The 12,210-nt window shown below is 37.2% G+C and overlaps 1 protein-coding gene across 6 annotated transcripts in view; it reads right to left on the bottom strand.

The window, feature by feature from the left end:
- usp25 (ubiquitin specific peptidase 25) overlaps positions 1-11,408 on the bottom strand; it is a 232,654-nt gene extending 221,246 nt beyond the window's left edge. For 2 of the 6 annotated variants that reach the window (XM_039744549.1, XM_039744550.1), the window contains exon 1: positions 11,154-11,408. In XM_039744549.1, the coding sequence (XP_039600483.1) occupies positions 11,154-11,195 (42 nt within the window). In that variant the 5' untranslated portion in view covers positions 11,196-11,408. The remainder of the gene's footprint in view (positions 1-11,153) is intronic. The other 4 variants (XM_039744551.1, XM_039744557.1, XM_039744552.1 and 1 more) reach the window with 2 other exon arrangements.
- Between the last annotated feature and the right edge of the window lie 802 nt (positions 11,409-12,210).

The following is a 12,210-nucleotide window of genomic DNA, read 5'->3' as shown; positions in this document are numbered from 1 at the left end:
TTTGTCACTCTGCTTGTTTTCCATCCTACTAGTGAACAAGTGTCCCAAACTAACCTTTTTTTCTAGACTTGGACTTAATTTGGATTTAAACATCAAAAAGTTGCCACTTAGAATCACCTTTGGAGTTGAGAACTGTTATGTAAAATCTCTGGTCATGCACACATATTGCTTCTCCATTAGCTATTTTTCCAATATGCTCTAAAGTTTGTAAAACAGAAAATATTTAAATAGTGGTAACTGTGACGAATGGACATTGCAGACGTTGCTTAGCTACGAGTTTGGCGAAATCACGGAAAAGTTTGCAATATTTGCCCAACTCTGGAAAACTCAAGAGAAGCTGAACTAGTTTTGAGTGGATTATAATGGTGCAATGATCTTTTAAGCATCACTGGGGGCTAGTGAAAAGTCTGTTCACTATGCTGGACCAATTATGGTTGCCAAATATGTAATCTGAGCTGTGAGGCAGCAGTGGTGACCACTGCCCAACTGTGCCTCAAACAACAAAGATGTAGACGGAACAAATACCACATACAAAATACAATAAATAGCCACAAAACTATCAATAATTAAATAAAACACAAATCACTGCACCCACAGAGTTACACTTTTGGGGCACACATTGACCATACCATGAAGCAGCTTCGTGGAACTAGCTCGTTCCATTGTTTGAAGCAGCGGCACTGGACGCAGCAGGAATATCTTTTTTGCTCCCATGCAGTTGTGCAGACTTTTTGCACCCTTGTTTTTTTCATCTACTTCACTGCATGTCCTGTGTTTTCTGATGAGGAGAAGGGGATGGGCACCTTTAAGTCTTGTTTTAGGAATGCAGCTGCACACATGCCTAACTTGCATACATAATTAGCCATACAGTGCTAAAGTCCACGGACTAGTGTTATGTATCCAGTGGCAGCACACATATAATTCACATTATAGTCAGCTAAAGTGTCTCTTAACACTAGAATTACCAGAGTCTATGAAAAAACTCGTAGATCCGGCCCACCTTAAAACCGTTCTCACTTCTCCGCCAACGTCCTTTGTCTTCTAAATGTTCCGATTAACAGGAGCAGCAAGCAGCCGGCTATTCCACCCCCCACCGTGGCAGAATGTTCACTAAGTTTTCCCAGCTCATGCCTTGTTTGATTATCTGGGAGTGACTCAACTGCTGCGAGTTTTAGAGTGGAAATAATAGATCGTTATTTGGAACACATGCGTTTCATGTGTGTTCCGTTTCTACAGTAATCTGTGTAAACACATTGCTAAAACTGAAACTTTGTCATATTTTACTAATAAATGTTACAAAATGTAGACATAAACTATACAATGTGTGAAGCCTGATTTTCAAAGATAAAAATAAACACCTTCTCAAAAGGTTCAAAAACAACACAACAACTTCCGTGGCGTAGCGCTATGATTTGCTTCTCAGAGAGCAGCATTCTTACCATGTCTCAGAGATTCGAGTTCGATTCCTCGCCAGGGAGAAAGAGTTACTTTTTTTTTCTTTTTTACTATGGCCGCACTGCGTGTCTGCCTGCAAGCGTCTGCTTTCTGCGTGCTGGGGCGTTTTTCTTTTTTTTTCCTAAATAAGTTGTTAAGTTTAAAATGTCGATCACGGTTATTTCTGTTGATTAATTCATGCTTTCATTCACTATAGCTAATACTGTTATCAAGTGGTCGCTATTTTGCCTGTTGAGACTGCAATTAACATGAACAAGTGTCTTTACAACTGTTATTTTTAAGATCCATAACACACAGACAGACAGACAGATAGACAGACAGAGCACTGTGTAATAGAGAGACAGACAGGCAGGTAAGTCACTAGATACTGTATATGAATAAACAGGGAAGGCACATGTACTGAAAGAAAAAAAAAGATCAACATGTGCCTTGTTCCAACTGCACTGAATAAGCTCACGCGCTCTAACCCCTCCCCTCCCCCATCTGACTCTAAGTATCAGCGCAAGTACAGACGCAAACCAAGTGTATGTGTGTACTGTATAATATTAACACAAAGAGCAGCTTACTACTGAAAACGGCAAATATAGGAGCGAGTGGGGATTGAACCGGCGACTCTTGATTTCACTTGGTTTGCGTCTGTACTTGTGCTGTTACTTAGACTCAGATCGGGGGGGGAGGTGAGGTGAGGGGTTAGAGCGCATGAGCTTATTCAGTGCAAGCAGGACCAAGGAACATCTTTTTTTTTTTTTTCTTTCAGTACATGTGCCTTCCCTGTTTATTTATATACAGTATCTAGTGACTTCTCTGCCTGTCTGTCTCTCTATTACGCAGTGCTCTGTCTGTCTGTGTGTTATGGATCTTAAAAGTAACAAGTTATAAGGACACTTGTTCATGCTAACTGCAGTCTCCATTGTTAAACAATATTTTAAAAGGAGCATCCCACATGAAAATATAACGATCTCATTAACTGACAGTGCATACCAGTTTATAAATTTTATATCCGTTTTGATGTTAAAAAGAAAAAAACAAAATAACAGTCTTTCCCCAGTAGGGGAATTGAACTCGGGTCTCTAAAGCACAGCCAGCACACTGCGCGGAGTCAGCGACTCTTACCACTGCACTACAGAAGCTGTTTTAACATCCTTCAGCCTTTTGTGAAAGTGTTTATTTGACGTTTGGACTTCATGCTTTTACACATTCTGTAGTTTATGTCTACATTTTGTAACGTTTATTACTAAAATATGAAAAAGTTTCTATTTTAACAATGTGTTTACACAGATTACTGTAGAAACGTAACCAACATGAAATGTGTGTGTTCCAAATAAAAATCTATTATTTCCACTCTAAAACTCCACTTCACTCCCAGGTAATCAATCAAGGCATGAGCTGGGAGAACTTAGTGAACGTTCAGCGACGGTGGGGGATGGAATAGCCGGCTGCTTGCTGCTCCTGTTAATCGGCACATTTAGAAGACAAAGGACGCTGGCGGAGAAGTGAGAACGGTTTTAAGGTGGGCCGGATCTACGAGTTTTTTGTAGACTCCGGTAATTCTAGTGTTAAAGGACAACACTTAAGAGTTTTTTATTTGGAATGGAAATCCAGCAGTGTTACTCAACCACTGTGGCTTTGAGACCCATTTTCCTTTTAAAGTTCACTGATGACCCAGATACAGCAATCAAAGTCTAAAAGCAAGTTTGTGAGGTTGAAAGACGGAGAGCAGAAGATCAAGGTTTCCCCTTGGCAAAACAAGTATGGTTAGAGATGGTAAAATTATTGCCAAGCACACTCAAAAGCTTTGGTGGACAGGAGCAGTGGGTGGTTTCAGTGCATCTTTACACCTAAGGCAGCATTGTCTTCCTTGTGTACTTGCAACAAACCAATTTTCGGACGTCGCTATAAAATTTAATTGTGCATTGATCACATTATATTGTATATTGGGTATTGCCATTGTCATGTTTATTTTTACATTTTTGATTTCAAAAATCTGAATATCACACTGCAACACACATAGAACTACATGGACAATTACTAAAGCATCTTAGGAAACCTTTATTGGATGAACCAAAAATAAACACACACAACAGTAAATTACATACATTACAAAACCCCAGTACACCATATTGTCCACAGCTTAACCAAACAGCATGTCCAGTTATCCATTTTTAGTTTCTTGACATATTTAGAGCACAGTACAGCAAAAGGCATGAGTGCACCTCTTTTTTTAGTTAATATTTTGAGAAGCCAGTGGCCATCATGTATTTTGAAAGAGTAAGACTGTCTATCGGGGCCATGTACACATATACTGTATTTTGAGCAGCCATGTCGTCACATGTCAATCAGACTGAAAGTGCTTACACAGTTTCAGCACATATAGGACTGGTGACTCTATTGTGCCATGTGAGAAGTTGCTTGATCATAGCTTGTTTAAAAAAAAAAAAAAAAATCACACTGTGCATGTCTGACATTACAGTAGGCATGCGTCAAAGTTCTGCGCATGGCTACTACACTTCTGTGATGTCACACTGGGCTTGCAAAGCATCATTGGGGGCTTTGAAAAATATGTTTGCCTAAGCCAGCCACAAGGCAAATTTCAAGCAAAATTTTTGGCAAACAAGGTCTCCAGAGAATACAGTATATTCACTGCAAATATATGTTGGCATATTTTCCCAATCAACAATTAGTAACTTAAACAACTTCTTACAGCTGCATCTCAGTGTATTCTGTGTTAATAGAAATTCTTCAAAAAGCTCTTATATAGAGCCCTAGGATATCCACGATTTGGAAAACACTGACAGAATCACAGAGTTAATGCATAAAAACAGATTTTAGATTTAAAAACAGAAATGTGCGGAATTTAGAGACTGAAGGGGTGACTTTTGCAAATCTTCATAATAGATTAAACGATTGAATAATCTGTAGTTACATCATCCAGATACTAATTTCCAGTTTGTTGTTTTTCAAGTGAACGCAATGCTTCGTAGAAATCCAGTCGTGCCTCTGTCTGTTTGTGCGCATGTTTCCTGTACGGTTTCTTGTTAAAGGCATGCGAATTAGCCAGCTGCACAAGACAGAAATGTTGGAAGTGAGCAGTACCAGATACCCTATGTAGAAAAAACTAAGAAACATGAGCTTAACTACAAAATTGATGGCACAACAATATCCAGGCAACTTTGATGAATGTGGACAACAACTTTTCTGCAAGTTTTGACAACATACCATAGACTGGACACGAAAAGATACGTGCAATGCACACATCAAATCTAAAACCCATCTCAAGAACAAGGAGAAATTAAGATCAAAAAGTGTTCCCCTTCAAGTAGCAGCAGAGGAAATAAAATCGTCAGATGCAAGACACCAGTTTGTGGAGGACTTTGTAGCCATGCGAGTCAGACATATTGCTCGAAAAAATGATGAAGATGCGCCTTTTCTTTATTATGCATTGTAAACAAAGAGGCACGCTGTCAGAAAATGAGAGCAGTCTTCATCAAACTCATTTGCCCCGTGTCATTGAACAACATATGGACGCCATTCTTCGAAAGATTCATGACAAGAAAATTTATATGTTGAAACACATATTGCTGAGACCGCATAGTTCTCAACATAGTGATAGGCGAGTAAACATTTGGCTGTATGGTAATTCTTTTATGTAGGCAGTTCTAATTGTACATGAAATTATATTTAACTGGTATTAACAGTCATTCCCATAGAAAATGTTATTAGTGAATGGCACTGGTTGTTAACTGGTTCCCTTTTAAAAATTAACAACGTTGTTTTTGGCTTTAATAAATGTTTTGCCTTGTGGAGACCAGGCATGCAGGATCCACATTTGACTTTTATGTTATAAACACTGTACCTACAAACCTGGGCAGAACAGGCTTCTCCTCAGATGCAACAAGCTCTTAAAAGCGGGTCTCTCTTTTTTTCTGTTTAATTCCCTGATTTAGTGTCTTTCAGATTATTTTGATTTTGCATTGTAATTAATTATTTTAAGTTGTGCAGTAGATGAAGCTACAGATGTAATGATGCACATTTTCTATCTGTAAACATTTAAGGTTTAAGAATCATTAGAAATAATTTAAATAATTACAGTTACAGATACTGAAAACCAATACTTTCTGGCAGATGTTATCTTTATGGAGAGTGGCAACTTTTCCACCTTTTCACAGGTAGTACTTCAGTCCCTTCACAACAACCAGCTGATTCTTAATGGCATTTTAGCAGAGGCTGCTTGTCTCAGGTCATCAGTGTGGTGGGACAGTCCTGACAGCACAATAAATGCTTTAGTGAGGATGCATCACTAGTGATGTGGGTAAAGTCTTTCTTCTTCAAGAAGCCTTCCAGGAACCTCCGAGGCAGGAAACACCAGATAGAATAGCTGGTTTGAATCTGTAGGGTACCTCGCTGAACACATTCACCTCTACAAAAAGTTCTTTCTGGCAGAGAACACATTAACTCAGGCAGTAATAAATATCTTAGACCTTAAAAGTGAAGTTAACCTTCATCTCAAAAGGACGCATTAAAGTAGTAACAGCTCTTACAATTCTGGAGGGCACTCACTGTCCTACTGCAGTCTCAGCATACAGCATCATGGAGGATCTGGGCTCCTACCTGATAAATGGAACTTCAAAATAAGGTTCAGTTGTGCTAGTGTGCTGTTTCATTAAAAGGAATGTAAAGTGCCACTTCATTATTGTTTTATTGTAGCTGCTGCTACTTACAGTAAAATAAAAACATAAATAAATAAATAAATAAATAAATAAATAAATAAAAATCTGAATCAAGGAAAAATAAAATGGTGAAAACCAAAAATAAAAAAATAAATAAAAAGGAATTTGTGAACAAATAAAACAGATTCCATAGGGCCCTACTTATGTATAAGCTCCCTTTTTCCTCACTATTCAAAACATATGGAAGCTTCAAAGCTTTTTCACATGTGTAGCTGAAAGAAACTTTATGAAAAATGAATATAAATTATAGGCTTAGTAAAGGCATTTTTCTTTAAAATGTGCTGCCTCAGAGTCTGAGTCATTTTGTGTACATGGGTCTAAGCACAAAAAATATATCCACCCTGTCAACATTAATACTGAGAATTCTAAATTGGGCTGGTATGTGTGGTTTTGTGAATTTTGTCTCATGAGCAGGACAGTCGGCTCCATTTTCCTGAGTTCCTGTAGTAGGATAAGCAAGTCTGAAAAAAATCCACTGAGCTGATGAATACAAACGTTAAATCAATACTCTACCCAAAATTAAACATTATCTACCAAATGTAGTTTGTAGTCAAAGAAAGATGTTTATTCAAGTTTTAATTCAGAATGGAGATAAAAAAATTTGGATATAACAAGGGTCAACAGTAAAGAATATATAAAAAAAAAAAAAAGCACTGAAAAAAATCTCATGCTATTTAGTCAAATAATCCACATGACAAGCCATCAAGCTGTAAGCTCATCATGTCCCAAACACATGTATTTTTTACTAAAACACTGTTAAAAACACCACCAGACAACATTCTCATGAATGAAAATATAATGCACTGAAATATGCCCAAGCATTTGAATTAAAGACCCGCCACCCTACCTGATTTAATGGCCAAAAGTTCAGCCCAGTAATAGCTTATTTATTGGCAGGCTCATATTACCCTTCATGTGACATCAACAAAAAGCATGAACTGAAAGACATATTAACGATTAAATGTTAAAGAAAAGCAACTTAAAACATTGTCAGGAAGAAAATATGCAAGAAGTTTCAACAAACAAGATGTCAATCCCTTTGTGCAGTTTTCACTGCTAAAACATCCCAAGGTACTATTAATATAAAAATAATGATAGGAAGTGGGTCTACAATTCAAATGCTTGTTACTGACCTAGCACATTTCATTTTTCTTTATGAGAATGAAACATACTTTTAAGTGGTGTATTCGTTTAAGCTTCTGATGTGAAAAAAAAAATCTCTCTTCAATAGCTGATGTCACAAGGTTTGATTTTATGGGTATTTACTGAAGTAAAGTATTTTTGCATCTTTTTAAATTTTATTTTTAAATCATTGTTTTTGCTATGTTGAACCCACAGTACTTCAGTTAAGTAACTCTGAAAAATATCCATAACGCCAAAAGAGATACAGTTTCAAGTCTCAGTGAACTTGATGCCAACAATAGCATATTTTAATTTGATACTGTCTGAAAAGGTAGAAGATGTCACTTGATCTATGATAATACGGTGATGTTACAGACAAATACTTGGGTAATGAGCTGTTAAAGAAATAAAGTTAACTGCTAACTGACCATCAAAATAATGATATAAAAGAAATATTCTACAGGCAAATGAAATGATGCAAACTATCATTTCTGAAGCAATTAGAGATATATATATATATATATATAGATATATATATATATAGATATATATATATATATATATATATATATATATATATATATATATATATATATATATATATATATATATATATATAAACGAAAGACCTGTGGGGGTGTGTGTGAGCACACATGTATGGAGGAGTCCGTTCTGCTCATACTCAACCACAGCCACTAGACGGCAAACGCAAGCACTTTTAAAAAATTTTTAGGCACTTGCATGCACCTCAGTTCTCACTATGAAAGACATATGTGTGTGTATATATGGAGCAGTCTGCTCTTATGATCAACCACAGCCACAGGAGTTGGTATGAATTCTACAGTAGATGTAGAAGCTTATACAAGGGTGACTTGCACTTGGTGAGATGGTGCTTGCATGCACCTCACTTCTCATTCAACCCAAGCAGACAAACTCATCTTTGTGGTACATTCACATTGTACGTTCACATAATGAGCTACCATACATTTGCCTGAGACAAGTTCCATCCTGTCCCACTCAATTTGTGCTACAGCTGCACTTGACTACACGTCTGTCTCGGACATGATACGACCTGTCCCGGCTCCCTTAGCTAACATCTTTGCAAGTTCACCAATATAGTAGAAATGCTAGGGAGTCTTCGGGTTGTTTTTTGTCGCATGCAACTAGTAATAAAATTCAGGGAATTGAGTATTTGTCCTTTCTTTTCCTAAAAATGTGCTCAATTGACACTAGATTATACCTTGTAAACATTTTAAAGCCTTAATCAATCTCATAAAGCTGTTCTGTAATTCAAGTAATTCCATATACAGTAACAGGTCATATTATAAGAGGACTGACAACTAGGCATGAGGCTGGAACCAACCCTGGACAATGTACCAGTCCATGGCAGGACACACTGAGGTAAAACTTAAAGCTTACTGACACGTGTATATAGTGTACACAGTGCAATAAAATTCTTACTTGCATGTTTCCTCCGAGAAGATGATATTGATACAATGGCAACAAAATAAGGATAGAACCCACTGTAAGAAAAATGGCCAATATACTCTTGAGAAATTATCCTAATGTGCATGTTTGTGGGAAAAAGGAGGAAAAATTAACCAACCAGAAGATGTCACATTCTGACACTAGTAGAATGTGAAAAATCCTCTTAAGCAATACCTGTGCCAGTACACTGTATAGGATATGATTTCAGAAGTGACTGAAAGGTAAAGTCTCAGGATGTGTTTCTAACATTATTTATATAATAAGCAAATTACTCTGCAAACAAACAGCCAATCATTATAACCAGGTACAATGTTAGATAACTCTTTATGGATAAATCTGTCTATTACAATAACAGTTACAAATAGTGCTCGACATCCCCTAGCACACAATTATAAAGAGCCTAAACCTAACTTTCCACAGATCAGCAACTTTGCAGTACTGCAGCTTTAGATGCAATATTGGCCCATGTCAGAAATTAGAAGGCTAAGTCCTAACTATGTGTCCGTTTTTCCTGCCTAGTTGGTGGTCATTTTCGAAGAGGTCTTACCTAAGCTTCTGGCTGCATTATATATTTTTACTAACTCACAAACTAGCATTACCAAATCAAAATGTAAAAATATATTTTTGCAGTATCTGCCACTTTTACTTTAACCTGTCAGTTTTTCTACGATTTTAAAATATATTTTGCATAACTCATTTTAATTCTTCAGGTCCAAATTTTAAACATATCCTTTGCTATGCCTGCTACCAACTGTGCTATGAACTCAATGTGCTGTGCTAATATGTACATTTAGCATCCTAGTTACACTGCTCATGAAGCATTACAGTCGGAGATCTTTCTATTACAGATTACAGTCATAGTGATTTTACATTATGCACTTTTCCGAAAGTATATGAGACAGCAGATAACAGGAGCTAAACTTGTGGCCTTAATAGACAGTAGAAAAGAAGGCTCAAAAAATGCACTGTTATGAGCATCCATTCAGTTACATTTATTTTATAAGCACGTTTCCATTGACAAATCTAAAATCTCTATATATTTTTCAAATACATATTTAAAATGAAACAAACTGTCATGAAATAAAATACTACTATGCACATCTTCCATTTATATATAGAATATTTTAAACAAACGTATATTAAATTTCACAAGTATTATGAGTTGTTACGTAATATTTATTATCCAAACATTACTTTATTGCAGCCATATTTGCAATCAAATTAGGTCAGTTGTTGCCCAATAGCAGCCCACTGTGCACAGCTTGAAATGTATAGGTTTTCGTTATATAAATCTACCAAGCCACTGTAACTGAGGTTACCATTACCATTCTTTCACATAACACCAAACACTATGCAACAGTTTTTGCCATGTTCATTAATCATACCGACAAACCGTTATTGTTATTTGGAGTTTGAATATTTTGCGCAAGACGTTAGATTCCTGCAAGGCACACGCCTACAAACAAAAGGCACATCGGAGCGATTTACAAATTTCAAACTGCTCGTCCACAGTAATATCTTCTTCAGCACTAAAAATTATCAACGAATGTTCTGTTTCCAGTCTATTAGCTCTGTTTCCCAACCACAGCACTTCTGTGCCAGTCAAGGCCACACAGTCCGTCTTTCCTCATCAGTCCCGCCTATTAGGGAAGTGAACCAGGGCAAAATTGGCACAACGCTGTAAAATCACAGCATAAAGCTGTCAGCAATCACAAAATATACAAGCTACTATATCGACTTCAACACGATGCAAATGTAACTACAGTAATTGTTACAATTACAAAACTACTACTTTGTTTGCGCCGTACCAAATGCGACGATCGCAACGCGGGTCCAACGTGCCCTTTAACTAACATCTTTAAAAGGCTGCTGAATGTATTGTCTAAACTACCCACAATCTAAGTATGGATTATAAAAATAAAAAAAACCATTGAGAATCATTTTGAAGCAGGGCTGCAACAAATAAACTACACAAGCAAAGATCAGATGCCCCAAGAGAAGGGCATACAACTTGAGATTCACGTGACTATCCTCACTACTCCACCGACGAGGTATTTTTGTTCTCCTCGGTCAGAAATCTCTACGAGTGAAAATATTTCGAAAATCATGGGTATAAAAAGCAATAATGTACATCTTTTCAATACATCACTAACAGACAGTATGTATGTGTAAAGCACCAGGCTCGATTAAGCAGAAACACGCAGATTTGTATCGCTTTTTGGGCAAGGGGACCACCACCAGCTCCCTCTCCACCCCACCCCTCCGCCTCCTCCTCCTCCTCCTCCTTCACTTTTTTCTACACATAACTGCGAAATACAAATACCAAGCCATAATGCAGTTATTCTTACGATGGGTGCATACCTTTTGCGAGTGTTGCTGGAGGACATTCTGCTCCACAGTCATGACCGGTTAAAATGAACTGTACAAAACATAAGAAACTGAAGCTGCAATGAAAAACAAAAAAATTACAAACATAAAAAAATAAAATAAAATAGACTTCGTAAGATGTCCCCCTTCAAGTCAATGCGCCAGCTGAAGCCATAAGCCAGGCGGCTGACAGGGGCCGTTTACTGTGAAAACATCAGCCCCTCTCAGTGATCGATTACACAGGGCTTTCTTGGCAAGCCATTGACGCCATACGTCACAATGCGCAGCGTCACGCAAGTGTACGTCTTCCGTTATCATGACGTCACAATCATGTGAAGGCTCTGACTTTTCTCGTTTTCTTTTGTAGTGGCGTTGTAATTGTGATAGTCGAGTGTTTAAAATATTCAAATGACTTTTAAAACTTGTTTAATGAGGAAACATACACATCTGAAAATTCCGTGGTGATGTCGGCATTGAATATTGCTGAATTGTGCCCTACGACATAAGTTAACAGACGCTGCGTTAGAAGAGCAAATAATAATAAAAGCATAAAAGCTCTTAGCCATGTGACAAACATACATTTCTCCATTCTGTCTCATCCACTCTGGAAAACATACAAGAACATTAGCACTGACAACGCTGTATTCAGGTACAGTATTTATCGTCAGGTAGTCTAAGTCTACTCAATATTCACTCATTCTACCAACATTGATCGTACCTGATGATGTGTGATACTGAATTCATGTTTATATTCAGTCATTTTATGACAGCTACTAGACTCTTACTGAAAGTGCTAGTAAAAGAATGAATTGCACTCTGCAAACTTGACAATACATGTAAACCAGGACTTGAGTAATTTTTTTTTAGTTTTGCAGTCACATGATGACCCTTTGCCACTACGTCTAATACATATTACTGCTACTTTAAACACTGCAGTCTTTCCTAAGCACATGGTTACTAGCTCGACTCATTTGAATGGTGTGAGGAGGAAATATGACTAATTTTAACGTTTTTCATGTAAGTTTAGTGTTCTATTTCCAATAGAAATAAT

Source organism: Polypterus senegalus, chromosome 2 (genome assembly GCF_016835505.1).
Source record: "Polypterus senegalus isolate Bchr_013 chromosome 2, ASM1683550v1, whole genome shotgun sequence".
In the NCBI taxonomy this organism is placed as follows: Eukaryota; Metazoa; Chordata; class Cladistia; order Polypteriformes; family Polypteridae; genus Polypterus; species Polypterus senegalus.
Note: the sequence above shows the minus strand (reverse complement) of the source record. Positions and strands in the feature narration are given on the sequence as shown.